The sequence below is a fragment of the Limanda limanda genome, chromosome 3, assembly GCF_963576545.1.
Source record: "Limanda limanda chromosome 3, fLimLim1.1, whole genome shotgun sequence".
NCBI classification, from domain to species: Eukaryota; Metazoa; Chordata; class Actinopteri; order Pleuronectiformes; family Pleuronectidae; genus Limanda; species Limanda limanda.
The window spans coordinates 22,525,911-22,543,848 of record NC_083638.1 but is presented as its reverse complement, the minus strand read 5'-3'; the positions used below and the strand labels follow the sequence as shown (position 1 = coordinate 22,543,848).

General features: G+C 43.7%; 1 protein-coding gene across 2 annotated transcripts; it reads left to right on the top strand.

Annotated features, from left to right (window-relative positions):
- The first annotated feature begins 216 nt into the window (after window positions 1–216).
- On the top strand, window positions 217–17,030 carry mindy2 (MINDY lysine 48 deubiquitinase 2). Of its 2 annotated transcripts, XM_061068442.1 has the most exons (10): window positions 217–1,164; window positions 1,646–1,703; window positions 3,642–3,706; window positions 10,043–10,201; window positions 11,449–11,551; window positions 12,396–12,538; window positions 13,680–13,853; window positions 14,448–14,474; window positions 14,824–15,009; window positions 16,429–17,030. In XM_061068442.1, exons 1-10 carry the CDS (start codon window positions 289–291, stop codon window positions 16,612–16,614), a joined length of 1,977 nt encoding a protein of 658 aa, XP_060924425.1. In that variant the 5' UTR covers window positions 217–288; the 3' UTR covers window positions 16,615–17,030. The 2 variants fall into 2 exon arrangements, with proteins under 2 accessions (XP_060924425.1, XP_060924426.1); XM_061068443.1 differs by lacking the exon at window positions 14,448–14,474.
- The last annotated feature ends 908 nt before the right edge of the window (window positions 17,031–17,938 follow it).

The following is a 17,938-nucleotide window of genomic DNA, read 5'->3' as shown; positions in this document are numbered from 1 at the left end:
TCAAATTCAGATGTTCTGACTATTCTCAACATTAAATCTTAATTTTAGAAACCCATTACATTTGGTTCTAATTCAGATGAAAACCTCGGATGACTCAAATAGTTTTACAGAATACGAGCGAACCCAACCGCAGCAGCGCCACCCCCCCCCCCCCCCCTTCCTCGGCTTGAAAGCGATTCACGCTGATGACGTCACTCGCAGAGTTGTCATGGCGTCTTTGGGAGCGAAGCTGCTGCTGCTGCTGCGATCCAGCTAAAACACAAATCTGTCGACGGTGCGTGAGGCAACATGGAGGAAACTGCGAACGTGCACCGAGCCGCCGCCGCCGGGAGCTCCGTGTGCGCCGCGCCGGGGATGGGCGACGTGTCGGCCGGCGGCGGAGCGAGAGGAGCCGCAGAGACATGCAGGAGTAGCGCGGCTGCCCTCGGTGCTCCGGCGGCCGCTGGTCGTGGTGACAGCCCCGCGGAGGCTGCTGCTCCCGGCGCCGCTGTCGTCATGTCCGTCGTCGGGAAGTCTGAGGCGTCGGTGCCGGTCCAGGTGCTCCCCGCGCAGGAGGCTGCGGAGCCCGGGGGCAGCGGGTCCGGCTCCGGGGAGCGGATCGGTACCGGGACGGGGCAGGACTCGGTGCAGCTGGCCGCAGGAGATCGAGAGGGTGGCGCCTCAAAGTTAGTAAACAACACCAGCGATGGAGGGTCCTCGCCTCCCGCAGAGGAGAGCGCGGGTTCGGCTCTTGCGGGAAGCGAAGCGACCAAACCGGCCAAGCCGACGCGTCTGTGTCCGGACAGCGGGACCACGGCGGACCGCAAGTCCGGAGATCGCACCTTATCCGAGGGATTGCCGAGTGGGAGTGACCGCGATCCCAGCCTCGGCGGAGAGTCCCGAAGCATCGATTCCCTCGAGTCCTTCTCCAACCTCAACTCGTGCCCCAGCTCGGACCTGAACAGCGAGGGGCTGGAGGACCGGGGGCTGGCCCTGGCCCTGCAGGGCGAGTACGGGGCCGAGGGCTCGAAGACCGCCTGCAGCAAGGACCGGGCCGCCGGGCAGTCCATATACCACATCAAGTGGATCAAGTGGAGGGAGGAGAACACCCCGATCATCACCCAGAACGAGAACGGCCCGTGTCCATTACTGGCAATTATGAATGTCCTTCTGCTCGCATGGAAGGTAAAAGACTCTGCGATGAGCACAGATCGATAGAAACTTGATTCGAACTCGATACAAATAGTCATATATCCCGAGGAGCAGCTCTGAGCTCATCTGTCCTCACCAGTGTTTTCATGTTCTCACAGATGAAGGTTTGTTGTGAGACTCATCATATCACATTTAGTTCTGCTAACGGTTGACATACACATCTAACACTGGATCCTCTGTGTACACCATAGTGCGTGTGGATCCCTCAGCATTTCCTGTGTTAATATGTCTGTCCGGACTCGCTCATATATGATTTCTCAACGTCAGAATTAGATGTGGACTCACTTCCCCATGTCAACACACGTTGCACTCTGAGGAGGATTGTGAGGCCTGTTTCTTACCAGCTGATGCTCCAGTAGTGAATAGTGTTGGGTGAACTGGGTTGGCCATGCCTTGTCTGATGAAGGGGGGAATAAACAAATGATCAATGAGTGTCCACATGTCTGTGTTGCAGGTTAAGATGCCCCCCATGATGGAGATCATAACCGCGGAGCAGCTGATGGAGTATCTAGGTGAGTGTGTGTCACCATGAAAACCTGTTACACAACACAAGAGCAAGGTGATGCATCACGACTTATCTACAGGAGACCTTCACAATAACAACTTGATTCTTACCTCTGGGATAATAACACATGTATGGTGGAGCTTATCACGGTGCTAGACCTTGTTTACCAGAGTGCACACGTGTAAACAGACTAGCGCCCAAAAGCCACTGGCAACGAGCTTCACCGAACCCAGTAAACATTCTAGGGTTTCACTTCCCCTCAAATGAGTGGATACTTAAGGTCAGATATATATATTCCAGAGTCAACAGAGGAAGGAGAGACCAGAGCAGGGGAAACCCCCTTGAGCCAATCCTCTGAATTCGCAACGGAAACAAGAGCTACATCTCTTCTCTCTGGCTGTCTCCTGCCCGTCATAACTTAAATTCATCTACAATATCAAAGCAGAGTGTCAGTATCTATCTTCGGTTTCAATGGAAGTATCTGACTTAAATGTTCTGTTAGGACTGATATGAGATGTGTTGCGGCTTGAATCTAAAGGGCCTGTCCAGCCTTGGTGTGGGTATGTGCCATTCTAGTTGAATTTGTGTCTTTTAGCTGCCCGATTCCAACAGCACTCTCATGTCTATAGATCACAGTTAAATAGTAAAGAAACTCATCAATTAGCTGTTCCATTTTCATCTAAATGTGTCCATTTGTTTGCCATTCAGGAACCCGAGTTCAGTCCCTGCACACAGTTAATCTCGTGTTATGTTCAGGGGCTGCTGGATAACTTTGAAACTATGACAGTGTTTGTCATAACACACACACGCAAAAAAACACCAAGGCTGAAGATGGGTGATGAATTTCAGATGTGCTGTACAAAGAGGGCGGTGGTTGGCGGTCCCTCGGCAGCTCAGAAACACGCAGCCTAGCAAGATCCCGATCCCGACGGACGGATGCAGATGCATTCAGGGGGGACAACGGATGAGCGAGTTCACAGTTCAGTGGACCACACAGCAGTGAAGGGGGGGGGGGGGGGGGGGGGCGGAGGGAATGTAGTAAAGCCACTCAGCTGGCCAGTCCCCTGCTGGGAACAATCTCCACTCGCACTGACGACTTAATGTACGGCGACAGCATAACAATTAAGTCAGAAGTTTATAAGTGCAACCAGCAGCTTGTGTCTTGGTCAGACGGAACCTCTTGAAATAACTTAAAGTTCACAAGTTTGCGATACAAAATCCTGTGTTTGTTTGATATTGACTATATTCTGTGGGCTATTCCCTGATCCACACCACCTCCTTCCACTAACTTATGTGGTAATCCGTCCATTTTAGCATTGTAGGTCAGGCATTGCAACTATATAAACAAAAGCGTAAGCTCATTCTTTTTGCTTGTGCACATTTATCTCCATGTGGAGCTGTTTTTACTCAACATAGCTGATGATGACGAGGTGGATGGAATTTCTTTGAGTAAATGCTCAGGGAAAGTCTGTGTCGACAGTGCCGCATGATGCCCTTGCCAGCTCTCTAATAAATTAATGATTCGCCGAGAAACATTCTGCACAAATATTTACACCAGAGTTTTAAAAGTAAGGAGTAGACCCGCAATAACACTTTCACAGCGATAGCAAGAATGCGTTTGCTTGGCTTTCACTCGCCCTTCAGAGTGTGTGAAATAGTTTAAAGGTTGCAGCACAGGTTTTTCTGAAGTGCTGATCGGGCCGGAACAGAGCAGGAGCCAGACATCTGCCAGCCTCTGAAACAGCTACAGAGCCGAGGTGCAGGGATCTCAGGTGACACCGCGGTGGACAGGGACTCAGATGATGCTGTTTGGCACAGCCTCTCCTACGAATCCTTAAAATAAGAGTCCTCAGTCATAACCAGAGCAGGTTAATATAGTTGCTGTTTTGCTCTGTTAAGACAATATACATTAACTCAGCATATTTGTCTTTCTGTCCCTCTGTAGGAGACTACATCCTGGAAACCAAGCCTAAAGAGATAACTGAGGCTCAGCGGCTAAACTATGAGCAGGTAAGATCTGCCCAGTCGACATAAAATACTGTTCTACTGTTAAACGGGCATGTGTTTCTGCTTATCTGCGTGCATCTGTAACCTGCTGACTGTTTATGGTGCTCGAGCAGGGCTGTTGGAATGAGTTCCCTCTTCGTCTCCTCTCTTTCTCCCTCTCTGTGTCAAAAACTCTGACTGCAAGTTTAAAATCAGCTTTTATGTTGCACTGACAGACTCACATATCTCCGTCTGTTCTTGTGACCCTTATCAATATATTATCAGCACGCTTCTCTGATGTACTCGCTCACATACACATTCAGTTCATGCTAAAAGCAGCTTTTTTTACGTTTGCATTGACGTTTCCGTGGATTTTCCATAAAATGGAAATAAGCATCAGGTTGATTACTAACCACACTAAACTGCAGCTTAGCGTTTTTTTTCCACTGCTCTATAGGTTACATAAGATGTGTCTTGCAAAGTCCAGGGAACAACAGAGGTCAGGAGTGTCAGTTTATGTTGTTACACATGGCGGTGGATGCTTAGAGATGCATGGCTGGGTTCAGCTCCTGGCTATTACTGAGGCTGTGTGTGTGTGTGGGTGTTTGTGTGTGTGTGTGTGTGTGTGTGGTTAACCATGAAAGACACTTAGAGATGGAGCTCCTACTCCGACTAACTCCCCTGCTTCCTCCCATCTCCACTGCCCGTGGATGGAGTGGGAGGGTCCCTGCCTCTCCTCCTCTTGCGTGGCAGAGCACCAGCACATCTGTGAATGATTTGAAGCCCCACTTGTCCCTCGTTTGAAGAGGAGGAGGAAAAAATAAATCGCTCTCCTCATAGATGCTCACTGAATGGCTATTTCTAAATTTAAGTTGAAACTAAAATGCAGCCTCTTAAATAGGTCAGTGGTGCACTCGGCATGCACAGTTAAAGCCAGGGAGTGGTGAAAGTTTGTGTTGCATAGTTATTATGGCGGTCCAGTGCCTGGGGAGCTGTTTAGCATGTGGGTGTCCTCATGTCATGTGCTGTGCGTGTCAGTGCTGTGGTTGACACAGAATTTGGAGGCCATGGTGGGCGGGGCTGAGGGATGTGAGAGAAAGTCTGTGAATTGCATTCATGTGCACATCACACAGGAGGTTTTTCCTCCCCTATACCCCGTGAAGAAATGTGTTCTCGTCGCTTATTGTGATAAAATACAACTGAAGTGGCTCAGACTCAGTAAAGAGCCGTAGGAGTTCATAACAGAAGTGGTTCTATTTATATGTTCAGCTTGAAAAACCATCATCTGTCACAGGAGCATATGAGGGATTAAAATAGCAGTTGCACAGCGGCTCTTTAGCTATTGTTAAATATTTACTCAGAGGAGCTGTGGAAGTGAGAGTATAGATTTTCTATGCTTTTGTCTCAGTGGATTCAGCTCAGCAGCAAGGAAAATGATGACTGTTCAGCCATTGGAGGAAATGTGTTTTCACGGTCAAGAAGCCTCTTGTTTTAATTTGACGTCATTTGCAGTAATGGACGTTTTTCACTGATGTTTCCATTTCTTTTATGCTGACTAAAGCAGATACAGTCCCAGTTTGGGTCTCAAAAAGCATCCCTCTCTGATCTTGCACATTAGCCTGGGCCTGACGAATAATGAGTGGATGCAAATTTTTCATATAGCTCCGCCATGGCCCAACAGTCCCCTTAAATTCAGTCAAGCTGCACCAGATTTCCCACTCTCATAGATATCAGTCCCATAAATCTGCCTTGTTTTTTTCATCAAGATATTGCTCTCTGAGAAATCAAGGAAAATTTTGATAATATAATATATTTGACAATGTTAAAGAAAGTGAGATAATTTCTCGGATCCACAACTTGATCCAGATCCACCAAAATTGAATGGGTTGGTTGCTCACCCGCATTCCATACTTTCACCAATTTTCTTTGAAATCAATTAAGTTGTTTTTGTGTAATACAAACATACTAAACTACCAACAAACAAACGCTCATAACCTCATTGGCTGGGATTTATCAACAAGGAATATATCTATGAATAAGCGGAGACAATAACAGAAACATAAAAGGCAAATAAATGGTTCGTTTTTAAAATTAGAATCATAAAAGTCTCATAAAAAGAAACTGCTCAGTTTATTAGCTCCGAATGGAGAACAGAGCACTGAGTGGGCGAGTAGAGGGGGAGACGGTGCTATCAGTTGTGCAGGTTATGGTGCCGGACTAATTCAAGCAGGGCCCATCTTATTACATAATCAGACATTAAGCTACAAACAGGCTTATCATCAGTGTGTGAGGTACACGTGTACAATCCAATGAAATCCTTTACAGTAGCTCCAGTGCAAAAAAATGCATGTTTTTTTTAAAGCTTATAATCCCTTTATGTTGACTATGAGAGAAAGGAGCTGATTCACCCCTTTGGTCAATGTTAAGCCTGGATTGCATTATATCGAGAGGTGTTCCGTCCCTATGTGTTTAAATAAGGTCTAAAATGTAGAGCAGCCACTGATGTGTTTCATGCATGTGTGACCCACATCATGGGACATTACAGTCTAGTAAACAGTTCGTTATTTATGCTCCCACTGAATGACATCACGTAATAGTTTACTGTATTGGTTTTTTAATGTGCATAGATCTGCTCTATTTATTTTAAAGATTCGTATAGACACAAATATAGTCGGACTAATAAAACCTGCATCAACAGAAACCCTATGATGCAAAATATTTTTGTTTCAGTATTAAGCTGCTTTCAGACAGGCACTGGTTTTCCAGAGGGATGTATGTGAGAACATTAATGTCAGTCAGTTGCTAAACACTGTTTCTGGAACCTTTCCTGCCAAACCCTTTAGTAAAATGTCTGAAAAATGTCTGAATGAGCCCATGAGAGAATACAACAGGAGAATGATGTATGTTTATATTCATGTGTATTTCTTAGGTCAAAAATGTCGCTCTATTGGTTTTAAACTGTGAAACTAAAGTGAGGAAACTAGCTCATATCGAAGCGAGTCCTCTATACAGAACCTCGCCCCATACCGTATTCTGTGACCCACCAGTTAATTCGATCAACTCCGGGTAAATTTAGTTTGAGAAGCAGAGAGAAGTTCCCATAGACAGAAGAGTGAAAGTGAAAAAACCCAAGCAAAGCCTCTGCAGAGTCAATGTTATTATGTGAAAATGTATCCAAAACAAGCACAGATGAATGTGAGCGGTACACTGCTGCTAATCATCTGATCTCTGAGCGCTCATCTGCTGTTGGAGCCCTCTGCCCTAAAGTGAAAAGATGTGGTTCATTACACAGCCCTGTTAATCCCGCCATCAGTGCTGCTCAGAAGCGTCCTAATCCGCACACTCAGAAAGTTTTTTCACCTCAGCTCCGCGGTAAAGCTGCAGTAACTCACTGCTCATGGGATGTATAGAATCTGACTGTGTAACCCGAGTCCACAGAGTGAACATTTGCTCATCTGTTATTTCAATCCTAAGCTATGTGATATCATGACACCGTCACAGGACAATGAAAGACGGAAAAAATAATAGGTTATTACATTTCGTAGTGTGTACATAGGCAAGGAATGCAGCGTAGCATGGATGATTTACGATCAATGTCCACAATAGTGATGCTTTTTTTTAACCATTCAACAATTGTGTGTCAAGGCAAACTAAGCAAAACACTGGCCGAAATGAATATCACAGTATCTACATCAACATGGTACAAACACATGAAGTAATCTGACCAATTTTTTCTCACTTAAAACTAGAATGACAGTCAGTAAAGTGCATACCTCTGTCAAGGAACAACAGTCCCCTTTAATTCAGTCAACTTCCACCTAATTCATAGATATCAGTTCCCTAAATATGCATTTTTTTATTCAAGATCCATTAATTATTTCCTAGGAAATCAAAGAAAATGTTGAAAAACACGCTGTCTCCATGTTAATTGCCAGAGAAACCACATCCGTCCCCCAAGTTTCATGCTTATCCATCCCATAGTTTTTGCTTAACCCTGTTTACAAAGAAACCAACAAACAGACAGGGGTGTAAACGGAACCACCTTCTTTCAATATTTCATTAGAGTAAACAATATTATAACATTATATTACTTATTATTATATTATAATACAACACTACTTAAAGATGATAAATAATCAAATTTAAACTGCAGGTAAATCATCAGTTTGTAGACTCGGGTTCATGGTTCTGTTATTGTGCATTGTGACGGACTCAGGGCTCAGCTGTACGGTTTATATTGAGCTCAGAGTTAAATGGCAGCGGAGGTTCGGAGCCAGCTGGGAAACGCAGCTCTGAGGCAGAAAGCAGAAATGAGTCTTTCTCACTGGGTTCTCAGGTGTGCCTGCATGTGGCACACTCCTGATGTGATGTGGATATAAAGTATTTTTCCTAATGTTCATACAGTGCAGCAAAATGCTGGTCTGCAAAATAATTACTCAGCTATTGTTAAAGGATAAATGTTCTGCTCAACATTTCAGTCACTAATTCAAAATAAAGGAGTTTCTATCCACATAGAATTTGGCAGATTCAACGAAAGATAGGTTCAACAGACAACTTTTCTCACAATATCGTTATTAAAAATTGTGACAGAGCAATTTGTGCTTATTTCTATTACCTGTGTTAGATATCTACGTAAAATTCGACCAAAATTGTTTTTTAGAGAGACAACAAGTTGAAATGGTAAACCTGATGCCAATCTTCCTCTCAAAAGCATGAAGGCAGCTTTAAAAAGAAGGGGAAAAAATGTGATATTTGTGAAAAATGCATATTATTTCAGGAAGATCTAATGAGGTCAAAGGAAAAAGAGCCAAGCTGAAGTTATACTTTCTCAGAGTCTGTGTAACAGCCACAATCAAAGCAGTTTACTGGATTAAACATGGAATAATGTTAAATTATATTGGCAAAGCTGTACACACAGATTATAATATGAAGCCCATCGAGGGTTGGGTTCTGCTGAATGAAACCCTTTCACCCAGACCAGCTCGCCTTACACCACGTTGTGTGTTTGAGGGCATTCTGGGTTTTACTCAGCCAACGTATCTGGTTTCCTGCCCCAGGCATCTTTGTGCCTTCACTCTCTGTTTTGTGTAAAGCAACTCACCTGGTGTGAAGGTTCTGTGTGTATGTACACTAGGAACCTAGTTTTCTGTCTTCAGCAAACTGTTACTGCTACTATTAAACGGAGCATTGCTCATTCTTGTGGTCTTTTACTCTTTCAAGATTTTTGCATTTATTTATTTTGGAGTCGCAGCTTAACAGCTGTTTATAGCTGCACAGTTACAGTGAGGAGTGATTTAAGTGCATGTTGCTGCTGCAGTGACTCATCTCCCATCAACTGGACATAAAGACATCACAAGTTTTCATAGTTAAAGTCATTTCAATTTATTAAATGTGATTTATATTTGTTGCCCAGTCATCTTTGATAAATACGGCTTTCACAGGAGGAAGTGGTGAGTTTTAAGATAATTCATTGACTCATTGAGGAGAATTCATTAACAGTTTACTGTGTAACGTGCTGCCTCACAGCATCATCAAACTAGGTTATTGTTATTGTTTTGATTGAGGGGCCCCTAGTGGTTGAAGTTACACATTGTACATTTAAAATGGAAACAAAGTTGAATCATTTGTCTGACGTGACTGAACTAAAACTTTAACATTTAACTGGTGTTTACTGACCATGTAGAGAGCAGCGGCCTCGGCCCAGCTGAGGACCGTATTGTATCATCATTCCCCTTCTGTCTCTGCCCTCATTCACTGTCATGTTTCCACTGTCCACTATAAAAAATGCGGGCAATGCCTCCGAAAAACCAAACAAAGGCTTTGGGCAGCAGAGCTACTGGATTGCTTTGTATTGCCTTTTATTCCTGTTATTCTGTCTCATCATTGTTAATATTGTCAAAGGGGAATATCATGTCTCATGATGAGAACTCTGAAAGCTCCCACAGAAATATAAGATCACATGGTTTCCTGGCAGCGACTTCCATTTCCTCCTGTGGTTGCAGCTTGATTGATAGACGAAGAAAAAGCCAATAAGAGCAGTAAATATGAAAACAGCTCAACTCCGTCGCAATGAAGTGACTGTAAAGCTGATTTCTTTGTATTGTACAGGAATAAATGGCATCTCATGGTTTCTTGTAAAGGTAGAAAAATCAATTGCTGGTAGCTTCAGATGTGCTGCCAGTGTGGGCAGCCGGGAAGAATGTAACAGATAAGGACAGCTTACAGCACCTTAAGCAGCTGGATTCAGTGGGTTGATATAATGTGATTTTATAGTTAAACCTCAAGTTCACATCGTTTAACCTGTCGTCTGCATTATTATATTTAACAAGAACCTGTGTCTTTGGTCTCCTTGTTTCCCAGAACATGAGCGATGCCATGGCCGTGTTGCACAAGCTGCAGACCGGTCTGGACGTGAACGTGAAGTTCACGGGGGTGCGAGTCTTCGAGTACACCCCAGAATGCATTGTGTTTGATCTGCTGGACATCCCCCTTTACCACGGCTGGCTAGTCGACCCCCAGGTGAGATGGACCTTACTTGCTTCACTTCTGTTTTCTCCTCACCTCCTGAAGCCCATCTTTTTGTTTTCTTTTGTCCTCCTGTCGATCCTCGACACTCTCATCTCTTCTAAAATCCACTTGATATTCTTACCAGTAGTCTGTGGTTGCCTCGCATCTGAAGGTTGGAATATTGGGTCCAGTTTAAGGGTAAAACAGTTTCCTCATTGTCTCGAAGTTCTGTTCCTGTTTGTATTCAGACTAACTTATTACAAATAAACTAAGCAGAGTAAACATTAGTTATGGCTAATCGCAAACTCCTTGGTATATGTGGTAACACGTATACTTGTCAGCACTTCAGAATGACTTTCACTAACAAATCAGAAAATGAAAAGGATTAAAAAAAGAGCCAAACTGTGCTTATGTCCTGCCTCGTGTAATTTAGCAGTAAACTGTTTCTTATTAGGGCCCGAGCACAGACATCAAAGGTGTCTGGTGAGACCCTATTGAAATTGTTTTTCCTATTTTTTGTCACAGTTCACACAGTGTATGATATATTCCAGGGTTTCTGTGAGGTCTTAAAAAGTCTAAAATTCAATCATCTGGATTTGAGGCCTTAAATATCTTCAATATTTTGTCAACATGGTGGCCTGCACAGTTTGTAATGTCTCTGTGTTTTGTAGTTCTTTCTCATTGATAAAGATATAAACATGCTGTAATAAATTACAAACAAGACCAACACAGAACAGATTTTCTATCAGAACTGATCTCAGCTACGCTCAGCTTGTCTGTGGGAAAGATTATTTCCTGTCTCCACCTGAGACATAATGTAGCAAATCAAGGGTCATTCTCTACTCGGCTACTTCACAAAATCTTTAATTATGGGGAGCATAAGTAATTCTGGGACTCTCATATTCGTTCATATTTGTCGAAGCTAACCTAGGCCTAATATTTCATTCATTATGGTCTGAAAAAACAATCCCCAAAGGGTCTTAAATTTAACTTGATCAATAATGATCAGGTTTTGTACAGTTTAGCTTGACTTGCTGTTGGATCCATTTAGCAGTGATGATGTAGATTTAGACTAATGTCATATCTAATACCACCGAATGAATGTGTTATATTCCAGAGTTTAGTGTGACCAAAGGAATCAGGTTTATACAGCGGTAGCAGTTTAAGTATAAACCCCCTTGTTGCCAGTTTTAAATTTGGAATAGTTTTTCAGTGGCGCTCAGTAAAACAACACTACAGCCTTTTATCTGTGTTTGCAGATGCATGACATTGTCAAGGCAGTGGGAAACTGCAGCTACAACCAGCTGGTGGAGAAGATAATATCCTGCAAACAGTCAGACAACAGCGAGCGGGCAGGTGAAGGTAGGCGCTCTCTCTTCACTCCTACCACTCTTCTTCTGACCTGTCTGACTCCTGTCTCTGTTTTGGTAGTGGCACATGTCTAACTTTGCAGAGGAGCAGCAGGGTGCATCTTAACATTAAATCAGAGGCACATTCATGACATTGCATGTGTTTATTGGGCCGTCTGGTGCAAACACATAAGGCACCAAGTTAAAATCCAACCAGGACACACAAGGGCACTAATCAAATGACCTACTTCCTCAGCTCACACTTTTCTAGCCATCAGAAACTTCTCAAGTAAATATTTGTTCATCCTGAGAGGTCGTCCGCTGGGCTGCTGCCAAGTCAACACATCAACATCTTAGTCGATGGTGATATTGAGATGGAAGATTCCCTTCTTTTCTACTCTGCTTCTCCATGTGCAGCATAGAGAAATCCTTTCAGCACTTCATGTGAGTGGTTTGCTGCTGGGGACACTGGTCACTGCTTAAATTGGTGGATATGACTCTCAGAAAACCAATTGGAAGCTGTTCACAGAAGTCTCTCATCCGTCTCTCAGCCTATACTGGGTTCCCTACAGTAACAGTGAGCTGCTCCAGCAGCAGATACTCACACTGTTCAAACAGACATTACAGCAGTTTTTCCTCTACATGCTTTCAGAATAGTTTCATGTATGAGTGTTTGATTGCATGCGAGCACTAAATCCTTCGATTAAGTTAAATATTCAAGTAACATTCATCATGCTTCCAATGTTTTTGCATTTTCAAATCAAGCATTAATTCAGTTTCTCCTTCTGTACTTCTTCTCTGCATATTTCATCCTTCTCTCCCTCTCTCTTCCTCTCTCTCTCTCTCTCTCAACCTAGGCATCGTAGCGGAGCAGTTCCTGAGCAGCACAGCCACTCAGCTGACGTATCACGGCCTATGTGAGCTCACCTCCACCGTACAGGAGGGCGAGCTCTGTGTCTTTTTCAGGAACAACCACTTCAGCACCATGATCAAATACAAGGTGAACACTAAAGGCTGCTAACGACTCCCTCCCTATTACTGTTGGCTTTGTGAGGGCAATAAACCAAAATTCATGTGTGGAGCATAATGTAGAAATTGCAACAACTTGAATAGAAGATGTTGTCATTAGTCAGTGAGGCCCTTAAATCTTTTATAGGACAGTTATTGCTTTTTGCTTCAGAGATATCACCAGCAGATAAAACTGAATTTGTATTTCTCTCCATATGCTCATTACAAATATGAGCAGATCCACCTGTGGGTAATTCCATGTGAAATCATCACACTTTGAGGCTGCACCATCACAAATCTAAATGAAATTCAGCTTGCTGATATGGTCGCATGAGGAAGCTATGGAACCGTGTAGTGTCTAAAGCCGAAGTTCAACTGAAGTTTGACTTTCCCACAAGCAACGCAGCAGCTCATATCATTTTAAAGATCTTTTCCAGCTCCATATTTATCCTAACAGTATTGTAAGTGATTATAAGAGTTCAAGTTGTCACCAAGTCCTCCGGAAATGTTGAGCTTTGGTTTTTGAGTCGTTGCTGAGAAATCATTATTTACAATTATTATCAAGAAATTTGATGATGGTTAAATTTGAATAGATTTTGAATTATTTACAGATTTTTCTAGTTAGTGTTACCATCCGCCCTCTTCTCTCTGTTTCTCTTACCTTTCTGATGAATGCCATTAGTACTTTACAATACAATATTGATCACTACACAAACTTGTTATAATACATTTTTAAAACAATAAATCCTACGTGTTTTTGTGTAACTGCTATACAATATTAGACCATTCTCATTCCCATTCAGTGCGTCCCATCTGTAACTGCCCACAGCTGGCTCACCATATCATTGCAGCTGGAACAGGACTTTCCTGTTGACCACAGGAGGGGAAGTGAAGTCTGCACACTACCCCCTTTTAATCATACACCATCCTTGCCAATTCAAGCAAAGCTGTGTGTGTTACCTATAACCTCGGCCTCGGCCTTGGTTCTCTTGTAATCACTCATCTGCAGACATGTACATGAACCCATATAGCCACACATGATAAACGGCCATATGTAGGTCGTGTGGGTGTGTACTAACGGTCTGTGTGTAGGGCTTCACTGATAAGATACGTGTATGTGGTGTGTTTCCCAGGGCCAGCTGTACCACCTGGTTACAGACCAAGGTTTCCTGACGGAGGAGAAGGTCGTCTGGGAGAGTCTGCACAACGTCGACGGAGATGGCAACTTCTGTGACTCCGAGTTCCGGTTGCGGCCGCCCTCCGATCCAGAGACGGTGTACCGCGGCCAGCAAGATCAGATAGACCAGGTCTGAGCACTGACGCAGGCAAGACTGGCAAAACCAAGCAACTGTCTACCACCACATCTTGATATGCTTATTTTTTGACGCGCTTTTCTCGCCGTCAGTGGACCACAAAGGTTAAGACAGAATGCAAGACCAGCATTGGCACACTGTTCCTCCCTGTACTTTATTCAAGCATGTGTGGAAAAAGAAAAGAAAAAAGAAACAAAACAAAACAATCAACAGATATTTGACACCAGAAAGTCACACAATCATAGAAGGGAGTGATCACAGGGAAAAATCAATTGTGCACCATCCGAGGCTAAAAAAATTAAGGGAGGTCTCTTAAATAATAGATGTGTTATGCCTCACTACACTAACCTGCCAAGTGCAACCAAGTCCCTCCCTTCATTCTGATCTGTGCTTCACTATATAACCACACAGGCCCCGAAGCAATGCAGCAGGGTTACGTCTCCTATACATTTTTACTTCAACTCACTGCTGTTTGCTTATTGGTTTGCCAGAGTGGCCCAAAGACAAATGATCTGCCTTCACACATACACACAGCGGCTGGATCTGAGCATGGGGTCAATTATTTTCTCATTTTCTGTGTTTACCCAGGCCTCTGTATCTGCAAGATTGAGCACGGTGAGAAAAATCTATTTTATGTACTCATAATCAATTCAGTTAGATTGGAGAGAACTTGTTGTAATTCCATGTGGGGAAATTGGGTCTTTGAAGTGGAACCTACTGAATATAATACAATGGAGAACGTTTTTCTTAATTGAACCATTAAAAACAGGAAGATAAGTGAAAATTGATAACAACAGACCCAGTTCGGTCAGTCAATCAATAAGCAAAGAACTGTGGTTGTGGATTGTTGATTGGTCCATGCTGTGCAGGCTGAGGAATGACCAAGTTGCATAATCGGAGCACGGCCCCAAGCTGACAGCTGTGCTCCTAAATGATCAAGTCTTTCATTGTGTGTTCGTTTCAGGACTACCTGATGGCGCTGTCACTGCAGCAGGAGCAGCAAAACCAGGACCTACAGTGGGAGCAGCTACCCGAGGGCATCAGCGACCTCGAGCTGGCGAAGAAGCTTCAGGAGGAGGAGGACCGACGAGCCTCCCAGTACTACCAGGAGCAAGAGCAGGAGCAGGCGGCAGCGGCGGCGGCGGCACAGGTGGGGAGGGAGGGATTGAGGGAGATGGAAGCAGATGGGAGAGGGAGGAGAAGTAGTTTGAACAAATGTGGGTCATTTAATGTCGGAGGAGACAGATGGATGTCTGCAGCAGAGAGTTTGAGCTATAAAGGAGGAACTGAGGATAAAAAAAGGGACAGTGGTACCTTCTTCTTTCTTCAGGAGGTCAACACACGCTTCGTCTGTAGAGCTGCATAAGTGCTATGGAAAGTCATGCAGATAATCAGCAAAATGATCCATTGCATTAACTTGACATACAAATGTGATCGGAGCTTCATCAAAGTACACAAGGCACATGCCAAGGACACACAAAGAATTAGTGTTTTGTGTCTTTACTGAAAACATCCTTAAATCATTCACAGCCCGGAAGGGATAAGCAAGTGAAACCTCGGATTTAACAACTGGTCAAACCTTCTGCTTCTGATGTGAACCAGATGACATTAGTCTGAAAGATATCTATTTAATAATTCCAGCATTCATCTCATTGCCTTCACACTAGGCATTGTTAAGGGCCCAGGGAGGTGCTGTTGAAGTTACGAATTTGGTTTGATTTTAGAACGCGATACATTCAATATTAATAAACTTTGAATACACCGGTGCAGTGGTGGAGCTTCGGGGTTTCGTGGACTGAGTCCAGTAAGAGGGTGGTGTACTGGCGGTCACTTTTGGTTTCAAAAAGAAAGCTGCAACCAGCATCACCGCAGGCCGAGCAAACAGCCCATTTTTAACAGGCAGGTTTAGTCTTCATTAGTTTGGGAATTAATTTCCCCCTAAATGGTGGAGAGCTATCTAGGCCCAGAGGCAGCCGAGCAGCTTGGTGGGTCCCATGAGCAGAGCAGCATGCTAGTCATTAACAATTCAGCCGTAGCTTCATCAACCCACAAAATATTTTTCCAGTAACACTATGAAGATGCTCTGTTGCAAACTTCAGGTGTGCAGTGACTATGTTTCAGAGAGCTGTCGTGTCTGGTCCTGAACACTTTGCTCCATGCTAACATGCACCATGATTTGTGTTTGGTGACTCATGAACAGGGACGTTAACCAGTTCCAGTGATTCATTCAAGCCTTCAGCTGTTTCTGCTCTGGACCATATTTTTACCTCACTGATCATTCTACATGTTGTCATCTCAGTGGGCGCTCACTTCCAGGCGGAGCAACCACAGAACGAAATCATCTTTCATCTGTAGACAGTCTGAACTCCTCGAGACGTGATCATTTCAACCTTTATGCAAAACAACAATTCTATATCATATGTCTTCAAAGATCTCTTTTTTTGTGAGGAATCATTCTATTCAGCAGGTGCTTTTTGTGGCAGAGCCTACAAATAAGCTCTAAGCTCTAACACACTCATAGATCTATATATTTATACACTTTTACTCTTCGATCCTGATTGTGCAACAGGGCCAGCAGGAGGCTGCGGAGGGAGAGGAGGCGGAGAGAGGAGGTGCAGGAGCAGGTGGTGCCTCGGCCGGCCCCGGGACGGCAGCAGCAGCTGGAGCCACGCCCAGCCCGGGAAAGCAGTCCTCAAGTGGGGAGCGCAAAACCAAGAAGGAAGCGAAGGATAAAGACAAATGTGTTATTTTGTAACATACAGCGTGTCTGTGTGTGTGAGTGTGTGTGTGAGTGGGTGTTTTGTGCATTTGCTAATCTGTGAGGAAAGGGACAGCATTTGTTTCTCCGTGGAATGGACACGCAACTCGGAGCCCCACTGGATGACAAACAAGGGAAGGAGACAATTAAGAGGAGACTAGGAGAGGATTTGCTGTTCCCAAACCACTGGTGCCTGCTATCCTCTAAACACAGACATCAGAGGAAGGGACACAACAACAACAACTACCCCTTATCTTTCGTAGAGTCGGCCAAACTTTGTTACAAGTTGCACAGTGCACTATATTTGTGATGTGGGGTCAAATTTATCTGGGTTGGTATATTTTATAGCAAAAATATATAATCTTAAGAAACAAAATTTTATTCTTTCACCATAATCTTTTCCAAAAAAACACCCATCGTACATTTCACTAATCTTTCATTATTGCAGCTTATAAGCTTTTTTTTTTTTTTTTTTTTTTTGTACTTATAAATATTTACAAAACGTTTGTAGACAAAAAACCCCACATGTTTGTTAGTTTATTGTAAGTTTACTGTCGATGCCAAGATTCACATTTTATTTATGTCTCTGTGTAACACAAAGCTTTTGGGAGCATTCATTTTTTTTCTTTAAGCTGAAAGGGATTTTTTTTGTTGATAATTTGCCTGTTGGAACTCATGGTGACACTGTTTGTGTCCCTTCTCAAACACTATGGAAACACTCAATGCCAGATAGCTGCCAGATACTGTAGCTTCACAACAATACTCATCACAGCTTGCCCTGTTCAGATTTGCCTTAACAGAGAGTGGCAGTGTCGTATCCTGCTCTGTTTGAATGTGTATTTGTTTCATTGTGTATGGTTTGTACAGTACATGTGTGCTACGTGGTAAAGCGACGTGTGTGTGTGTGTGTGTGTGTGTGTGTGTGTGTGTGTGTGTGTGTGTGTGTGTGTGTGTGTGTGTGTGTGTGTGTGTGTGTGTGTGTGTGTGTGTGTGTGTGTGTGTGTGTGTGTGTGTGTGTGTGTGTGTGTGTGTGTGTGTGTGTGTGTGTGCGTATGTCTGTTTGTTCCTGTACTTTTATCTTTGTGACGACCATTTTAAGCCTAGACCCTTCAGAGTGAGGTCCTCACTTTTTCAAAGGGCTGTGTGAGGGTTAAGACTTGGTTTTAGGGTTAGAATTAGCTTTAGGTTAGGGTTAGGCATTAAGTTTGGATGGTAAGGGAAAGGGGCTAGGTAATGTTTTGTGTTAATGAGTGTCCTCACTAAGATAGAAGTACAAACGTGTGTCCGGCGCTATCCTGATCTCTTTTGTTAGGTTCCGGAT